Below are 18,967 nucleotides of genomic sequence, written 5' to 3' on the forward strand. Positions count from 1 at the left end.
AGGGTGAAGCATTCAGCTCCCAGCTCCTCAGAGCCAGAGGGGGAAGCATTCAGTTCCCAGCTCCTCAGAGCCAGAGGGGGAAGCATTCAGCTCCCAGCTCCTCAGAGCCAGAGGGGGAAGCATTCAGCTCCCAGCTCCTCAGAGCCAGAGGGGGAAGCATTCAGCTCCCAGCTGAGAGCCACAGGGGGAAGCATTCAGCTCACAACTCAGAACCACCCCACACGGACAGGGAGAGTTTATTTCCACCTTGGAGCCCCTCTGGCTTCTCCAGCTGCTGTCACTCCTTCTGGTGAGGGGCTGGGCTGCCAGCCTTGCCAGCTGAGGGTTGCTTGCACTCTGCAGGAGCAAGCAGAGCAGCTCCTGCGTGAGGCTGGAGCCACTGAAGGCTGATTCCCAGCGCCCCCGGGGGACAGCCTCCTCCTCTGCAGGGAGGTCGTGGCAGGAAGCAGCAGCCCCAGTGCTGGCAGCTGGGGGTTCCCTCTGCAGCCAGCAGTGCCTGGAGCAGCTACCTGTCCTCTGAGGGCTCCTCTCCATGGCTGGAGCCCTGCTGCTTGCAGAGGTTGCCCAGCAGGATGCCAGTGAAGAGCAGGACCCCCACGGTGCGGTTGGAGGCGAACTTCTGCCAGCAGTCCTCAGGCCTCTCCGGGTCCAGGCTGTAGATCTGCAAGGGCACAGCAGGCTCAGCACCCAGCTCCCTGCTCAGAGCCAGCTGGCTGAGAGCCCAGCAGCCCATGCTGCTGGCCAGCCACCCCTGGACAGGCTGGGAAGCTGAGCAGCCTCAGGAAGGCGAAGCAGGGCAAGGGTAGGGTCCTGCCCCTGGGGAGGAACAGCCTCCTGCAGCAGGACAGGGCAGGGGGAAGCTGCTGGGAGCCACAGGATCAGCCAGGCTGGCAAAGACCTCAGAGCTCATCCAGGCCAACCTGGGACCCAATCCCCAACCCCTCCTGACAGCCAGACCATGGCTCCAAGTGCCACATCCAAGCCTTCCCTGAACCCCTCCAGGGCTGGGGACTCCACCACCTCCCTGGGCAGCTCATCCCAGTGGCCAATTCCTCTTGCTGGGAAGAACTTTCTCCTCCCCTCCAGCCTCAACCTCCCCTGGCACAGCTGCAGACTGTGTCCTCTTGTTCTGCTGCTGGGGGCCTGGCAGAAGAGACCAACCCCCAGCTGGCTCCAACCTCCCTGCAGGGAGTTGCAGAGAGCAAGAAGGTCTCCCCTGAGCCTCCTCTTCTGCAGGCTAAGCAACCCCAGCTCCCTCAGCCTCTCCTCACAGGGCTGTGCTTGCAGCAGCTCCATGGAGTGGGACCTGGGGGTGCTGGGGGGCAGCAGGTTCCCCAGGAGCCAGCAAGGTTCCCTCATGGCCAGGAAGGCCAAGGGTGTGCTGGAGGGCATGAAGCAGAGTGTGGGCAGCAGGGCAAGGGAGGTTCTCCTCCCCCTCTGCTCTGCCCTGGTCAGACCACACCAAGAGTGTTGTGACCAGGTCTGGGCTCCCCAGTTCAAGAGGGACAGGGAACTGCTGGTGAGAGGGCAAGGAAGGGCCAGGGATGCCCAGGGGCCTGAGAGTTCTCTCTTACAAAGAGAGGCTGAGAGCCCTGGGGGTGCTCAGCATGGAGAGGAGAAGGCTGAGAGGGAGCTGAGCAATGCCTCTCAAGAGCTGAGGGCTGGGGGGCAAGCAGCAGGGGCCAGGCTCTGCTCAGTGGTGCCCTGGGACAGGCCAAGGGGCAGTGGGCACAGACTGGGAGCCAGGAGGTTCCACCTCAGCAGGAGGAGAAACTGCTTTGGGGTGAGGCTGCTGGAGCCTGGAGCAGGCTGCCAGAGAGGTTGTGGAGTCTCCTGCTCTGGGGAGCTTCCAACCCCCCCTGGGCACTGAGGGCCTGGGAAGCTGATCTCAGGGAACCTGCTGGAGCAGGGAGGTTGGAGGAAAGGCTCTCCAGAGCAGCCACCCAAGCCCAGCAGGCTGTGAGTCTGTGCCAGGGCCTTCAGGCCACCTCTGCAGGGCTGAGCTGGGAGCAGTTGCTGCCCTGCCCTCATTGCAGGGGCTGGGAATCAGGAGCAGCATTGGATGCCCCTGGGCTGGCCAAGGGCTGCAGGCTGAGAGGAATCACAGCATGATTCAGGCTGGAGAAGCTCTCTGAGAGCATCCAGCCCAACCCTCAACCCAACCCCACCATGGCCCCAGGTGCCATGGCTACAGCTTGCTGCAACACCCCCAGGCATGAGGACTGCACCACCCCCCTGGGCAGCCTCTGCCAGGCCCTCACCTTTCTAACAGCACAGAAATTGTTCCTCATTCCAACCTCACCCTCCCCTGGCATGACCTCAGGAACGAGGCAATGGCCTCAGGCTGCCCCAGGGGAGGCTCAGGTTGGAGAGGAGAAACTTCCTCCCTGCAAGGGTTCTGCCAGCCTGGCCCAGGCTGCCCAGGGAGGGGGTTGGATGCCCATCCCTGGAGGGGTTGCAGAGCTGTGGTGTTGAGGCCATGGCTCAGCCCCAGCCTGGGCAGAGCTGGAGGATGGTTGGGCTGGGTGAGCTTGAAGAGCTTCTCCAAGCAAAAGGATTCTCTGACTCCAATCAGGTCCAGGGGAGGTCTGCAGAAAGCAGTTAAGAGAATCCTAGAGGCACAGAGCTGGCAGGGCTGGAAGGGACCCCAAGGCTCAGCCAGCCCCAGCCCCCTGCCCTGGGCAGGGACACCTCACACCACAGCAGGTTGCTCACAGCCACCTCCAGCCTGGCTGCAAACACCTCCAGCCAGGAGGCTTCCACCACCTCCCTGGGCAGCCTGGGCCAGGCTCTCACCACCCTCCTGGCCAACAACTTCTTCCTCACAGCCAATCTCCAGCTCCCCACTTCTACTTCTGCTCCAGCCCCCCCACTCCTAGCCCTCCCTCACCCCCTCCAAAGTCCCTCCCCAGCTCTCTTGCAGCCCCCTGCAGCTCCTGGGAGGCCACCAGAAGGTCTCCTGGGAGCCTTCTCCTCTGCAGCCTGCACAACCCCAACTCTCTCAGGCTGTGCTCAGAGCAGCTCCAGCCCTCTGCTCCTCCTCCTGGCCCTGCTCTGGACACCTTCCAGCCCCTCCAGAGCCTTCCTGGCACAGAGGCTCCAGAGCTGGCCACCAGAGGCAGGACACTGCCAGCCTGCCCCAGCTCTCCTCCCAGGCCCTGAGCTGCCCTGCTGCTGAGGCTGGGCACAGCTCTCCGCTTCCTCCTCCCCCAGCTGCCAAGGTGGGGAAGGCATCAGGGCAGGGATCAGACCTGGTGGGCGAGGTGGAGGCCTGCAGCAGCCACAGCTGAGTAGTAGGGGAAGGTCTGGCTGGCATTGAGCCCTGCCAGGCAGAGGCTGAGGAGCATGGTGAGGCTGAAGGCGCTGAGCCAGCGCTTGGTCCGGCCCTGGAAGCGCAGCGCCGTGGACTTCACCCCGATGGCAGCGTCGTCCCTCTTGTCCTGGGGGCAAAGCAGAGCTCAGCAGCACAGCCAGCACCTGCCCCAGCAGCAGGGAGCACCAGCAGCCCTGCTCCACTGCCCAGCCCCCACCAGGGGCTCAGCTCAGCCAGCTCGGCCTGAAGTGCTCCCTGCCTGCCGGCAGCGCCCAGGAGGCAGCAGCTCTGCCCCAGGAGGCCAGCAGCCAGGCTGGGGACCTGCAGCCACACAGGGCAAGAGCAGAGGTTGCATGGCCCTGGGCCAGGCTCCCCTCCTCCACAGGGCTTCCCTCTCCCTCCACAGGGAGCTGCACAGGCTGCAGAGCTGGGCCCAGGACACCCTCAGGTGCAACCAGAGCAAGGGCAAGGTCCTGCAGCTGGGGCAGGGCAATCCCAGGCCCTGAGCCAGGCTGGGCAGGGACTGGCTGCAGAGCAGCCCTGGAGGAAAGGCCTTGGGGTGCTGGGGTGCTCATAGCTCTGATCAACTATGATCAGCTCTGACCAGTTACAATCAGCTATAATCAGTTCTGGTCAGCTCTGATCAGCTATTGTCAGCTCTGATCAGCTCTTGTCAGCTTTGATCAGCTGATCAGCTATAATCAGCTCTGATCAGCTATGATCAGCTGTGATCAGCTCTTGTCAGCTCTGATCAGCTCTGATCAGCTATTGTCAGCTCTGATCAGCTATAATCAGCTCTGATCAGCTATAATCAGCTCTGATCAGCTGATCAGCTATAATCAGCTATTGTCAGCTCTGATCAGCTATTGTCAGCTCTGATCAGCTATAATCAGCTGATCAGCTATAATCAGCTCTGATCAGCTCTGATCAGCTATTGTCAGCTCTGATCAGCTATAATCAGTTTTGGTCAGCTCTGGTCAGCTATAATCAGCTATAATCAGCTCTGATCAGCTCTGATCAGCTATAATCAGCTCTGTTCAGCTATAATCAGCTCTGATCAGCTATAATCAGTTCTGGTCAGCTATAATCAGTTCTGGTCAGCTATAATCAGTTCTGGTCAGTTCTGGTCAGCTCTGATCAGCTATAATCAGCTGATCAGCTATAATCAGCTATGATCAGCTCTGATCAGCTATTGTCAGCTCTGATCAGCTATAATCAGTTTTGGTCAGCTCTGGTCAGCTATAATCAGCTATAATCAGCTCTGATCAGCTCTGATCAGCTATAATCAGCTCTGTTCAGCTCTAATCAGCTCTGATCAGCTATTGTCAGCTCTGATCAGCTATTGTCAGCTCTGATCAGCTCTGGTCAGCTATAATCAGCTATAATCAGCTCTGATCAGCTCTAATCAGCTATAATCAGCTCTGATCAGCTATAATCAGCTCTGATCAGCTATAATCAGCTCTGATCAGCTATGATCAGCTCTGATCAGCTATGATCAGCTCTGATCAGCTATTGTCAGCTCTGATCAGCTATAATCAGCTATAATCAGCTGATCACTATAATCAGCTCTGATCAGCTCTGATCAGCTATTGTCAGCTCTGATCAGCTATAATCAGTTCTGGTCAGCTCTGGTCAGCTATAATCAGCTATGATCAGCTATAATCAGCTATGATCAGCTCTAATCAGCTCTGTTCAGCTCTAATCAGCTCTGTTCAGCTATAATCAGCTCTGATCAGCTATGATCAGCTCTGATCAGCTATTGTCAGCTCTGATCAGCTATAATCAGCTGATCAGCTATAATCAGCTCTGATCAGCTATTGTCAGCTCTGATCAGCTATTGTCAGCTCTGATCAGCTATAATCAGCTCTGATCAGCTCTGATCAGCTATTGTCAGCTCTGATCAGCTATAATCAGTTTTGGTCAGCTCTGGTCAGCTATAATCAGCTCTGATCAGCTCTGATCAGCTCTGTTCAGCTATAATCAGCTCTGATCAGCTATAATCAGTTCTGGTCAGCTATAATCAGTTCTGGTCAGCTCTGATCAGCTATAATCAGCTCTGATCAGCTATAATCAGCTATAATCAGCTGATCAGCTATAATCAGCTATGATCAGCTCTGATCAGCTATTGTCAGCTCTGATCAGCTATAATCAGTTTTGGTCAGCTCTGGTCAGCTATAATCAGCTATAATCAGCTCTGTTCAGCTATAATCAGCTCTGATCAGCTATAATCAGCTCTGATCAGCTATAATCAGCTCTAATCAGCTATAATCAGCTCTGATCAGCTATAATCAGCTCTGATCAGCTCTGATCAGCTATGGTCAGCTCTGATCAGCTATGGTCAGCTCTGATCAGCTATAGTCAGCTATAATCAGCTCTGATCAGCTCTGATCAGCTATAATCAGATCTGATCAGCTATTGTCAGCTCTGATCAGCTATAATCAGTTTTGGTCAGCTCTGGTCAGCTATAATCAGCTATAATCAGCTCTGATCAGCTTTGATCAGCTCTGATCAGCTCTGATCAGCTATAATCAGCTCTGTTCAGCTATAATCAGCTCTGATCAGCTATTGTCAGCTATTATCAGCTCTGATCAGCTATAATCAGCTCTGATCAGCTATTGTCAGCTCTGATCAGCTATAATCAGCTCTGATCAGCTATAATCAGCTCTGATCAGCTATAATCAGCTATTGTCAGCTCTGATCAGCTATAATCAGCTCTGATCAGCTATAATCAGCTATTGTCAGCTCTGATCAGCTATAATCAGCTCTGATCAGCTATAATCAGCTATTGTCAGCTCTGATCAGCTATAATCAGCTCTGATCAGCTCTGATCAGCTCTTGTCAGCTCTGATCAGCTATAATCAGCTCTGATCAGCTATAATCAGCTCTGATCAGCTATAATCAGCTCTGATCAGATATAATCAGCTCTGGTCAGCTCTGATCAGCTATAATCAGCTCTGATCAGCTATAATCAGCTCTGATCAGCTATAATCAGCTCTGATCAGATATAATCAGCTCTGGTCAGCTCTGATCAGCTATAATCAGCTCTGATCAGCTATAATCAGCTCTGATCAGCTCTGATCAGCTATAATCAGTTCTGGTCAGCTCTGGTCAGCTCTGATCAGCTCTAATCAGCTCTGATCAGCTCTGATCAGCTCTGATAGCTCTGCTCAGCCCTGATCAGCTCTGATAGCTCTGCTCAGCCCTGAGCAAGACCCTGGCCCTACCTGATGGGCGTAGATGGTGTCGTACACCAGGGTCCACATCACCCCAGCCAGGTAGAGGGGCAGGCACACAGCCCACTCACAGGAGCCCCTGATGGCAGCCCAGCCCAGCAGGGCTCCCCAGTTGAATGTGAGGCCTGGAAACACAGAGGGGGAAAGAGAAGTCAGAAACAAGGGGATGCCAGAGGGCCAGGAGCACTCCAAAGGGCAGGTAGGGAACAGGCCTAAGCCTTCTGGCTGAAAGCAGACTTCCCCTCCCCTAGGATTCCTTTTCCCTTCCTTCCTCTAGGGACAGAATTTCCTCAGCTTTCCCAGCTGGTTCCCAGCCCTCTGGGCTCTGGGGAGGCCACAGCTTGAGGGCTGGGCTCAGCTTTGGGCTCCTGGCTGCCAGCAGGAGCTTGAGGAGCTGGAGCAGGGCCAGGGAAGGGCAGGAAAGGTGGGGAAGGGTCTGGGGAAGAGGGCTGGGGAGGAGCAGCTGAGGGAGCTGGGGGTGGGGAGTGTGGAGCAGAGGAGGCTGAGGGAGACCTCCTTGCTCTCTGCAGCTCCCTGAGAGGAGGCTGCAGCCAGGGGGGGTTGGGCTCTGCTCCCCAGGAACAAGGGCCAGGAGGAGAGGCAATGGCCTCAGGCTGCCCCAGGGGAGGCTTAGGTTGGAGAGGAGAAGAAACTTCTTCCCTGCAAGGGTTCTGCAAGCCTGGCCCAGGCTGCCCAGGGAGGGGGTTGGATGCTCATCCCTGGGGGTGATAGGAGGAGAGGAAGTGTCCTGGAATTGTGCCATGGGAGGCTGAGGTTGGAATGAGGAACAATCTCTCTGCTGCCAGAGTGGTCAGGGCCTGGCAGAGGCTGCCCAGGGGGGTGGTGCAGTCCCCATGCCTGGAGCTGCTGCAGCAAGCTGTGCCCATGGCACCTGAGGCCAGGGTCTGGTGGCCATGGGGGGGCTGGGTTGGAGTTGGAGCTGATGGCCTTGGAGGTCCTTTCCAAGTGAAGCAATTCTCTGAGTCTGTGCTCCCTAAGGCCCCTTCCAGCCCAGAGCTTGCTCTGGGTCTCTGTGCTGTGCCTTGGCCCTGCAGCAGGAGGTGCTGGGAGGGGAATCCCAGCTGCAGCCCCTGGGAGCTCCAGCAGCACAGCAGAGCTGTGTGCTCCTGCCAGGGCTCCCAGCACAGCAGCCTCTGCCCACAGGCTCCAGCAGCTCCCCCTGAGCCACTGCAGAGGGGTGGGGGCAGGGCTGGTAGCCCCCCAGCTCCTGCAGAGGACACTTCCCTGGCCTGCTCCCTGGGCAGGTCTCCCTCTGGTGCCTCTCCAGCAGCCCTGAGCAGCTGCCAGCTTGGGAGTGTGCTCCAAGCCAGAGGCTTCCCTGCTCCTGTGCTCCCTGGGGCTCAGGGCCAGCTGCCAGCCCAGCCAGGGGCTGCTCCCCAGCAGTGCCCACCTCAGGCAGGCCCCAGGCCACTGCCCTTGCCCCTGAGGGATGCAGCCAGCAGGGTGCTGGCAGGGGAATCCCAGCTGCAGCCCCTGGGAGCCTCCTCCAGCTGAAGCACCTCTGTGGCCTGGCTGAGCCTGGCTGCCAGCAGCAGCTTGCTGTGCACTGCTGGCACCTCTGCTTCCCCTGCTCCTCTCCACACAGCTGCTGGACACAGGGCAGTTGGCACTGCCACACACTGCCCTGCCCAGCCACCACCTGAGGCCACCAGGGCAGCAGCCCCAGCCCCCTCCAGCTGCAGGCCAGGAGAGCACAGCAGGCAGTGGAACACAAGAGCAGGGCTGCAGAGGAGCTCACAGCAGCCAGCTGGGGCCCCTCCAGGCTGAGCAGCACCAAGAAGCTGCAGGCAGCTGGGAGGGGAAGGCCAAGAAGTGCTCTAGGAGCTCAACCTGCAGTCCAGGCACCCCCAGGGCCTGCACAGGAAGGTGGCTGAGAGGCTGAAGAGCTCAAGGCAGGACAAATCCATGGGGGGGAAAGAAAGGTTTGGAGAGGTTTGTTCTCTGCCCCCCTGCAGATCTCAAGAGACAGAGAAGCAGCAGGGAGGTGATGAACAACTCCCCAGGAGCCAGCACTGGGCCCTGGCAGCCCAGAGCCAGCCCTGTGCTGAGCTGCAGCCAGAGCAGGGAGAGAGCAGCACAGGGAGGGGATTCTGCCCCTCTGCTCTGCTCTGCTCAGCCCCCACCTGCAGCACTGCCTCCAGCTCTGGGGTCCCCAGCACAAGGACCTGGAGCTGCTGGAGAGGCTCCAGAGGAGGCCACAGAGATGCTCAGAGGCTGCAGAGCCTCCCCTGTGGGGCCAGGCTGGGAGAGCTGGGGCTGTGCAGCCTGGGGAGGAGAAGCTTTGCAGATGACCTCCAGCCTGAAGGGGCTTCTCAGGGGGCACAGAGTTATTTCCTCTCTCCCTTTCCAGCCTCCCTTCACTCTGGCACAGGCAGCAACCAATTCTGAGCCCCAGGGTGGGGGGGAAAGAAAAGCAAAGCAAACTGCAACAGACAACTCCCAGCTGCTGCAGGAAGCTTCTGCCCCAGCTCAGAGCTTCTGCCCCAGCCCAGAGCTCCTGCCCCAGCCCAGAGCTCCTGCCCCAGCTCACAGCTCCTGCCCCAGCCCAGAGCTCCTGCCCCAGCCCAGAGCTCCTGCCCCAGCTCACAGCTCCTGCCCCAGCCCAGAGCTCCTGTCCCAGCCCAGAGCTCCTGCCCCAGCCCAGAGCTTCTGTCCCAGCTCACAGCTCCTGCCCCAGCCCAGAGCTTCTGCCCCAGCCCAGAGCTCTGGCCCCAGCCCAGAGCTCCTGCCCCAGCTCAGAGTTTCTGCCCCAGCCCAGAGCTCCTGCCCCAGCCCAGAGCTTCTGCCCCAGCCCAGAGCTCCTGCCCCAGCCCAGAGCTCCTGCCCCAGCCCAGAGCGTCTGCCCCAGCCCAGAGCTTCTGTCCCAGCCCAGAGCTTCTGCCCCAGCCCAGAGCTCCTGCCCCAGCTCAGAGCTCCTGCCCCAGCCCAGAGCTCCTGTCCCAGCTCACAGCTCCTGCCCCAGCCCAGAGCTCCTGCCCCAGCCCAGAGCTCCTGCCCCAGCCCAGACCTTCTGTCCCAGCTCACAGCTCCTGCCCCAGCCCAGACCTCCTGTCCCAGCTCACAGCTTCTGTCCCAGCTCACAGCTCCTGCCCCAGCCCAGACCTTCTGTCCCAGCTCACAGCTCCTGCCCCAGCCCAGACCTTCTGTCCCAGCTCACAGCTCCTGTCCCAGCTCACAGCTCCTGTCCCAGCTCACAGCTCCTGCCCCAGCCCAGACCTCCTGTCCCAGCTCACAGCTTCTGTCCCAGCTCAGAGCTTCTGCCCCAGCTCAGAGCTTCTGCCCCAGCTCACAGCTCCTGCCCCAGCCCAGAGCTCCTGCCCCAGCCCACAGCTCCTGCCCCAGCTCACAGCTCCTGCCCCAGCCCAGAGCTGCTGCCCCAGCCCAGAGCTCCTGCCCCAGCCCAGAGCTCCTGCCCCAGCCCAGAGCTCCTGCCCCAGCACAGAGCTCCTGCCCCAGCACAGAGCTCCTGCCCCAGCCCAGAGCTTCTGCCCCAGCCCAGAGCTGCTGTCCCTCAGGTGCTGCTGTCAAAGGGGCACAGAAGCAGCTCTGAAGCCATCAGGTGGCTGAGCTCAGCTCCTGATTTGTAAAGCACCCCCAAAGCTACAGCTGAAGGGGGAAAAGGAGGAGGAAAAGCAGCTCCAGCTCACCCAGGAACAGCTGTGGCCAGTATGTGATCCTCTTCATCAGAGGGTAGGTGACCACCAGGGACAAGGAGGCTGCTCCCAGAAGGATGCTGCAGAAAGCACCAAGAGCTTTATTCTCTGTCCCCCTCCAGATCTCAAGAGACAGAGAAGCAGCAGGGAGGTGATGAACAACTCCCCAGGAGCCAGCACTGGGCCCTGGCAGCCCAGAGCCAGCCCTGTGCTGAGCTGCAGCCAGAGCAGGGAGAGAGCAGCACAGGGAGGGGATTCTGCCCCTCTGCTCTGCTCTGCTCAGCCCCCACCTGCAGCACTGCCTCCAGCTCTGGGGCCCCCAGCACAAGGACCTGGAGCTGCTGGAGAGGCTCCAGAGGAGGCCACAGAGATGCTCAGAGGCTGCAGAGCCTCCCCTGTGGGGCCAGGCTGGGAGAGCTGGAGCTGAGCAGCCTGGGGAGGAGAAGGCTGCAGGGAGACCTCAGAGCAGCTTCCCAGTACCTGAAGGGCTCCAGGAGAGCTGGGGAGGGACTCTGGGCAAGGGCTGGGAGTGCCAGGCTGAGGAACAATGGCTTGGAGCTGGGAGAGGAGAGACTGAGAGTGGAGAGGAGGAAGAAACTGTTGAGAGTGAGGCTGGGGAGACTCTGGCACAGGCTGCCCAGGGAGGCTGTGGCTGCCTCCTGCCTGGAGGGGTTCAGGGCCAGGCTGGATGAGGCCCTGAGCAAGCTGGGGCTGGGGGAAGCTGTCCCTGCCCATGGCAGGGGCTTGGAGCTGGAGGACCTCTGAGGTCCTTTCCAAGCTCTTCTGTGTCTCTCTGACTTCAGCACCTTTCCAGCAGCTTCTCTGTGCTCAGCTCTCCCCCTGGAATCAAATGGTGCAGCCCAAGGAAGCCTCCCTCCCTCACCTGTAGTTGTTGAGGCAGAGGAGGACACAGAGAGCCAAGCTGAGCTGCCCTCCAAGGAAGACAAAGGACTGGAAGATGGAGATGTCTCCAGCTGCCAGGGGCCTGCTTGCTGTCCTTGCCACCTGAGGAGGGGAAGAGCAATGCCAATGTCAAGCCCCACACAACCAAGCCCTACAGCCACTGAGCTTGGAGAAGGCCTCCAGGATCAGGCAGCCCAGCCCCCAGCCCAACCCCACCGTGGCCACAGGGCTCTGGCACACCTCCAGGGCTGGGCACTCCCTGTGCCAGGGCCTCACCCAGTGCCCTCACAGAGGGAGCTGAGAGTCACACCCCTGGCACAGGAGCAGCCAGGGAGAGGCAGGCAGGGGGGCAGAGAAAGCAGGAACTGAGGCTCCCTCACGACAGGAAGCCATCCCCATGGGCTCAGCCTGCACTGCAGGGGCAGCAGCACTGCAGGCTGGGGCAGGCATCAAGGCAGTGAGAGGAGGAGACAGTGCTGAGGACCCCAAAGCTCAGCCAGCCCCAGCCCCCTGCCAGGGGCAGGGACAGCTCCCCCCAGCCCCAGCCTGCTCAGGGCCTCATCCAGCCTGGCCCTGAGCCCCTCCAGGCAGGAGGCAGCCACAGCCTCCCTGGGCAGCCTGTGCCAGAGTCTCCCCAGCCTCACTCTCAAGGATCTCTTCCTCCTCTCCACTCTCAGTCTCTCCTCTCCCAGCTCCAAGCCATTGTTCCTCAGCCTGGCACTGCCAGCCCTTGCCCAGAGTCCCTCCCCAGCTCTCCTGCTGCTCCCCAGCTTTGCTCAAGGCCTCATCCAGCCTGGCCTTGAACACCTCCAGGCTTGGAACCTCCAGAGCTCCTCCAGGCAACCTGTGCCAGAGCCACACTGTGCCCCCAGGGGCTTGGAAAAGACACTGCCAAGGCAGGGAGGCACAGCACAAGGGGCAAGGAGTTCACACTGGAAGAAGCTGGATGGGATAGGAAGGGAAGGGAAGGTTTGGGAAGGGAAGGGAAGGTTTGGGAAGGGAAGGTTTGGGAAGGGAAGGGGTTCAGAGAGGTTCAGAGAAGGAATTAACCAGGTTAGAAAAGGCCTCAGAGCTCATCCAGTCCAACCTCCCCCCCAGCACCATCTGAGCAACTCAGCCATGGCACCAAGGGCCTCATCCAGGCTCTTCCTGAACCCCTCCAGGGCTGGGGACTCCACCACCACCCTGGGCAGCTCATCCCAGTGGCCAATTCCTCTTGCTGGGAAGAACTTTCTCCTCCCCTCCAGCCTCAACCTCCCCTGGCACAGCTGCAGACTGTGTCCTCTTGTTCTGCTGCTGGGGGCCTGGGAGAAGAGACCAACCCCCAGCTGGCTCCAACCTCCCTGCAGGGAGCTGGAGAGAGCAAGAAGGTCTCCCCTGAGCCTCCTCTTCTGCAGGCTAAGCAACCCCAGCTCCCTCAGCCTCTCCTCACAGGGCTGTGCCCCAGCCCCCTCCCCAGCCCTGTGCCCCAGCCCCCTCCCCAGCCCTGTTGATGGGCCCTGAGGAAGCAAGAGTTGCCCATGAGGGTGGTGAGGCACTGGCACAGCTTTGCCCAGAGAAGCTCTGGGAGGCTCCAAGCTGCTCCTGCTGATCCAGGCCAGGCTGCTGGTGGCCACCTTGGCCAGCTGGGCACAGCCTGGCTCATGTCCATCCAGGGCCACCAGCACCCCTAGGCCCTTCTCTGCTGGGGCAGCTTCCCAGCCACTCCTCCTACCCCACCCCAGGCCCTGCCCTGTGCCTCCTTCCCCTTCTGAGCCACCAGGGAGATGACAAACCCAAGGCAACAGGAGGTTAGCTGAGGGCTGGGCACAGAGCTCTCAACAGCCCTTGCCAAGAGGCAGTTCACAGCACTCCAGGAAGCACTGCTCCTGGCAAGAGCTCTGCTGGCCCAGGAGGAGACACAGCCAGGGCCCAGGCAGCAACTCAGAGTGCTGCAGCTGGGGCCCTGCCCTGCCAGAGGCTCCCTGCTGCTGGGGCAGCTGAGGGGACCTGAGCTGGGCTCAGCAAGCAGCTGGAGCAAGGCAGCCTCAGCAGCCTGCCAGGGACACCAGGCTGGAGGGAAGGATCCATCCAGAGGGCCCTGGGCAGGCTGCAGAGCTGGCCCCAAGGCAACCTCCTGAAGCTCAAGCAGGCCAAGGGCAAGGTCCTGCAGCTGGCTGAGGGCAGTGCCAAGCACAGAGCCAGGCTGGGTGGGGAAGGGGCAGAGAGCAGTGCTGAGGAGAAGGCCCTGGGGGTGCTGGGGGAGGAGCAGCTCCCCAGCAGGCAGCAAGGGGAGCTGGCAGCCCAGAAGCCAAGGCTGTGCTGGGCTGAGCCCCAGCAGTGTGGGCAGCAGGGGCAGGGAGGGGATTCTGCCCTCTGCTCTGCTCAGCCCTCCCCTGCAGGGCTGGGGCAGCTCTGGGGCCCCCAGCACAAGGACCTGGAGCTGCTGGAGAGGCTCCAGAGGAGGCCACAGAGATGCTCAGAGGCTGCAGAGCCTCCCCTGTGGGACCAGGCTGGGAGAGCTGGGGCTGCTGGAGAGGAGAAGGCTGCAGAGAGACCTCAGAGCAGCCTCCCAGTACCTGGAGGACTCCAGGAGGGCTGGGGAGGGACTCTGGCCAAGGGCTGGGAGTGCCAGGAGCAGGGACAATGGCTTCAAGTTGGGAGCAGCTGGATTGAGATCACAGTGTCACAGCACATGAGAGGTTGGAAGGGACCTCAAGAGATCATCCAGTCCTACACCCTGCCAAAGATGGGCAGATGAGATGAGACCTCCACAACCTGCAGGGAGGTTGGAGCCAGCTGGGGGTTGGTCTCTTCTGCCAGGCCCCCAGCAGCAGAACAAGAGGACACAGTCTGTAGCTGTGCCAGGGGAGGTTGAGGCTGGAGGGGAGGAGAAAGTTCTTCCCAGCAAGAGGAATTGGCCTCTGGGATGAGCTGCCCAGGGAGGTGGTGGAGTCCCCAGCCCTGGAGGTGTTCCAGAGGGGCTTGGATGTGGCACTTGGAGCCAGGGTTTAGCTGTCAGGAGGGGTTGGGGATTGGGTCCCAGGTTGGACTTGCTGAGCCTCACTGATTCTATGATTCTATGACCTGAGGCAGCAACTCCTGCCCAGGAGGGTGGTGAGGCACTGGCACAGGCTGCCCTGAGAGGCTGTGGAGGCTCCAAGCCTGGAAGTGTTCAGGGCCAGGCTGGATGGGGCCTGGAGCACAGCTGTGTAGGGGGGGAAGGGGTCGAGTTTCAGCCTTGGTCCCTCCCAAGCCAAAGCGCTGAAGGATTCACTTGGGCGGGGGTCGGTCCGCAGCCCGCGGGGTGCCTCTGACCTTCCGGTCGTAGTCCCGGTCCCACATGTCGTTGATGGTGCAGCCGGCGCCGCGCATCAGCACCGCCCCGACGCCGAACAGGGCCAGCATCCGCCCGTCGGGCAGGCAGCCCGGCGCGGCCGCCAGCGCGATGCTCCAGCTGCAGGGCAGGTACAGCAGCCACGTCCCTGCCGAGACACAGCCCCCGAGCCCCGCCGTCAGCCGGGCCGGGGCCAGCGGGGCGGCACGGCGCGGCACGGCGCGGCACGGCGCGGCACGGCACGGCGCGGCCGCCCCGCAGCGGCATCACGGAGCCGGCTCGGGCAAAACCCTGAGCACGAAGGCAGGGTGCGTGCGGCCGCGGCGAAGAGCAGCGGGACAGGACCCCAGAGCCACACCGCCGAGCACCTCCCGACCCGCCGCAGCCCCCAGTGCGGCTGGGGATGAGCGCTGCGGGGGCTGCTGCCTCGCCGTGCCGACCCCGCTGGCAGCCGACCCTATTCAGTGCTGCCCCCGCTCCCTGCCGACCCCGCTCCATCCTGACCCCGCTCCGTTCTGACCCCGCTCCCTACCGACCCTGTTCAGCGCTGACCCCGCTCCCTACCGACCCTGTTCAGCGCTGACCCCGCTCCCTGCCGACCCCGCTCCTGCCGATCCCGCTCCCTACCGACCCTGTTCAGCGCTGACCCCGCTCCCTGCCGACCCCGCTCCATCCTGACCCCGCTCCGTTCTGACCCCGCTCCCTACCGACCCTGTTCAGCGCTGACCCCGCTCCCTGCCGACCCCGCTCCCTGCCGACCCCGCTCCTGCCGACCCCGCTCCATGATGACCCCGCTCCATGATGACCCCGCTCCTGCCGACCCCGCTCCCTGCCGACCCCGCTCCCTGCCGACCCCGCTCCTGCCGACCCCGCTCCATGATGACCCCGCTCCATGATGACCCCGCTCCATGATGACCCCGCTCCTGCCGACCCCGCTCCTGCCGACCCCGCTCCCTGCCGACCCCGCTCCCTGCCGACCCCGCTCCTGCCGACCCCGCTCCATGATGACCCCGCTCCATGATGACCCCGCTCCCTGCCGACCCCGCTCCTGCCGACCCCGCTCCTGCCGACCCCGCTCCCTGCCGACCCCGCTCCATCCTGACCCCGGTTCGATGCTGATCCCGCTCCCTGCCGACCCTGTTCAGTACTGACCCCGTCCAGTGCTGACCCCGCTCCCTGCCGACCCCGCTCCATCCTGACCCCGTTCGATGCTGACCCCGCTGCATGCTAATCCCGCTCCGTTCTGACCCCGCTCCCTACCGACCCTGTTCAGTACTGACCCCGTTCAGCGCTGACCCCGCTCCCTGCCGACCCCGCTCCATCCTGACCCCGTTCGATGCTGACCCCGCTCCCTGCCGACCCCGCTCCATCCTGACCCCGTTCGATGCTGACCCCGCTCCCTGCCGACCCCGCTCCATCCTGACCCCGTTTGACGCTGACCCCGCTCCCTACCGATCCTGTTCAGTACTGACCCCGTTCAGCGCTGACCCTGCTCCCTGCCGACCCCGCTCCATCCCGACCCCGTCCAGTGCTGACCCCGCTCCCTGCCGACCCCACTCCATGATGACCCCGCTCCATCCTGACCCCGTTCGATGCCGACCCCGCTCCCTGCCGACCCCGCTCCATCCTGACACCGATTCGATGCTGATCCCGCTCCCTGCCGACCCCGCTCCATGATGACCCCGCTCCATCCTGACCCCGTTCGATGCTGACCCCGCTCCATGCTAATCCCGCTCCCTACCGATCCTGTTCAGCGCTGACCCCGCTCCCTACCGACCCCGCTCCATCCCGACCCCGCCCAGTGCTGACCCCGCTCCCTGCCGACCCCACTCCATGCTGACCCCGCTCCCTGCCGACCCCGCTCCATCCTGACCCCGTTCGATGCTGACCCCGCTGCATGCTAATCCCGCTCCGTTCTGACCCCACTCCCTACCGACCCTGTTCAGTACTGTCCCCGTTCAGCGCCGACCCCGCTCCATCCTGACCCCGTTCGATGCTGACCCCGCTCCATGCTAATCCCGCTCCGTTCTGACCCCGCTCCCTACCGACCCTGTTCAGTACTGTCCCCGTTCAGCGCCGACCCCGCTCCATCCTGACCCCGGTTCAACGCTGATCCCTCTCCCTGCCGACCCCGCTGCCTGCCGACCCCGCTCCATCCTGACCCCGTTTGATGCTGACCCCGCTCCCTACCGATCCTGTTCAGTACTGACCCCGCTCCCTGCCGACCCCGCTCCCTGCCGACCCCGCTCCATGCTGACCCCGCTCCATGCTGACCCCGTTCCATGCTAATCCTGCTCCCTACCGACCCTGTTCAGTACTGACCCCGCTCCCTACTGACCCCACTCCCTGCTGACCCCGCTCCCTACTGACCCCGCTCCATGCTAATCCCGCTCCCTACCGACCCTGTTCAGTACTGACCCCGTTCAGCACTGACCCCGCTCCCGCCGACCCCGCTCCCGCCGACCCCGCTCCGCGCCGGCCCCGCTGCAGGGCTCCCCCCGCTCCGCGCCGGCCCCGCTGCAGGGCTCCCCCCGCTCCGCGCCGGCCCCGCTGCAGGGCTCCCCCCGCTCCGTGCCGGCCCCGCTGCAGGGCTCCCCCCGCTCCGCGCCGGCCCCGCTGCAGGGCTCCCCCCGCTCCGCGCCGGCCCCGCTGCAGGGCTCCCCCCGCTCCGCGCCGGCCCCGCTGCAGGGCTCCCCCCGCTCCGCGCCGGCCCCGCTGCAGGGCTCCCCCCGCTCCGCGCCGGCCCCGCTGCAGGGCTCCCCCCGCTCCGCGCCGGCCCCGCTGCAGGGCTCCCCCCGCTCCGCGCCGGCCCCGCTGCAGGGCTCCCCCCGCTCCGTGCCGGCCCCGCTGCAGGGCTCCCCCCGCTCCGTGCCGGCCCCGCTCACCGGCGGGCTGGTGCAGCCGCATCAGGCGCAGGTAGGGCTGCAGCGGGCCCGGTGCGGCGCGCACCAGCTCGGCTGCCGAGAAGCTGAGCGGCCGCGGCGGCGGCGGGGGGCGAGGCGCCGGGGGGCGGCTGAGCGGCGGGGCCGCGGCCAGGGGCAGGCGGGGGGCGCGCAGGCCGGGACGGCCCCGGCAGAGCCGCGCCAGCAGCGCTGCCATCTTCCCGCCGCCCCCCGCGCGGCACCGGCGACGCGCATGCGCGGGGGGCGCGCACGGGGAGCGCGCACGGGGAGCGGGGCTGGCGCCCGCCCGGGTCCCGGAGCTTCAGCCCCGTCTGGTTCTCGGAGCCTCCCGACTGCGCCCCCGTCCGGGTCCCGGAGCCTGAGCCCCGGGATGGGTCCCCGGCAGCCTCAGCCCCCGTCCGGGTCCCGGAGCCTGAGCCCCCGGATGGGTCCCCGGCAGCCTCAGCCCCCGGATGGGACCCCGGCAGCCTCAGCTCCCGTCCGGGTCCCGGAGCTTCAGTCCCCACCCAGGCCCCGTAGACTGCGCCCCCGTGCGGCGCCCGGAGCCTGAGCTCCCGTCCAGGTCCCGGGGAGCCTCAGCCCTCGCCCGGCGCCGGGAGCCTTAGCTCCCACCCGGGTCTTGGAGGCTGAGCCCCCGTCCGGGTCCCGGGGAGCCTGAGCATGGAAGGGCTTGGGAGGGAGCTCTGGAGGTCACTGAGCACAACCCCTGCATGGAATCACAGCATGGAAGGGCTTGGGAGGGAGCTCTGGAGGTCATTGAGCACAACCCCTGCATGGAATCACAGCATGGAAGGGCTTGGGAGGGAGCTCTGGAGGTCATCCAGTCCAACCCTTCCTTTCCAAGGCAGGGGCAGCTGGAGGAGGTGACACAGGAACACAGCCAGGAGGGTTCTGAATGTGCCCAGAGATGGAGACTCCACCACCCCCGGGAGCAGCCTGCCCCAGGCCTCCCTCCCCCTTACAGCACAGAAGTTCCTCCTCATGCTCAGATCAGCTTCTGCTGTTCCACTTTGTGCCCTTCCCCCTTGTGCTGTCCCTGGGCACCACTGAGCAGAGCCTGGCCCCATCCTCCTGACCCCCACCCTTGAGGTATTGATCAGCATTGATCAGATCCCCCCCCCCAGGCTGCTCTGCTCCAGGCTGAACAGCCCCAGGGCTCTCAGCCTCTCCTCCCCAGAGCTGCTGCAGTGCCCTCAGCAGCTTTGCAGCACCTCTCTGTGGCTCTGATGCTGTGCCTGTGTGCCCTGGGGAGCAAACCCTGCCCTGCCTGCAGGCACTCTGCAGGGAGCTGAGCTGAAGCTGAGGAGCGACCTTGCTGCCAGCTGATTTGCAGCCCCTGGAAGGGGCCCTGGCTGCTGGCTGCCACAAACCCCTCCAGGGACTGGCACAGCTCAGCCTTTGGGCAAGCAGCAGCAGCTCTTTGTGCCCCACTGGCTCAGCTGCTGCTGACACTGCTCCTGGTGTGGTGGGAATGATGTTTCCTTATCTCCCCTTCCATCCAGCGCTGCCCCAGGCCAAGGTCTCCTGGCGCCTCAGGTGCTGCCTTCCAGGAACAGTGAGTCCAAGGTGAGCAACCCAAGCTCTGGGATGGAAACCTTCAGAGGTGGAATTTGTGCCAGAGCCAA

At 63.0% G+C, this 18,967-nt stretch overlaps 1 protein-coding gene across 1 annotated transcript; it reads right to left on the reverse strand.

The window, feature by feature from the left end:
* Nucleotides 1–372: 372 nt before the first annotated feature.
* COQ2 (coenzyme Q2, polyprenyltransferase) lies at nt 373–17,562 on the reverse strand. The gene is made up of 7 exons (XM_054172676.1): nt 17,325–17,562; nt 14,421–14,587; nt 11,104–11,225; nt 10,215–10,300; nt 6,538–6,671; nt 3,252–3,440; nt 373–661 (listed from the first exon to the last, which is right to left on the reverse strand). Exons 1-7 carry the CDS (start codon nt 17,536–17,538, stop codon nt 506–508), a joined length of 1,068 nt encoding a protein of 355 aa, XP_054028651.1. The 5' UTR covers nt 17,539–17,562; the 3' UTR covers nt 373–505.
* Between the last annotated feature and the right edge of the window lie 1,405 nt (nt 17,563–18,967).

Source organism: Dryobates pubescens, chromosome 24 (genome assembly GCF_014839835.1).
Source record: "Dryobates pubescens isolate bDryPub1 chromosome 24, bDryPub1.pri, whole genome shotgun sequence".
In the NCBI taxonomy this organism is placed as follows: Eukaryota; Metazoa; Chordata; class Aves; order Piciformes; family Picidae; genus Dryobates; species Dryobates pubescens.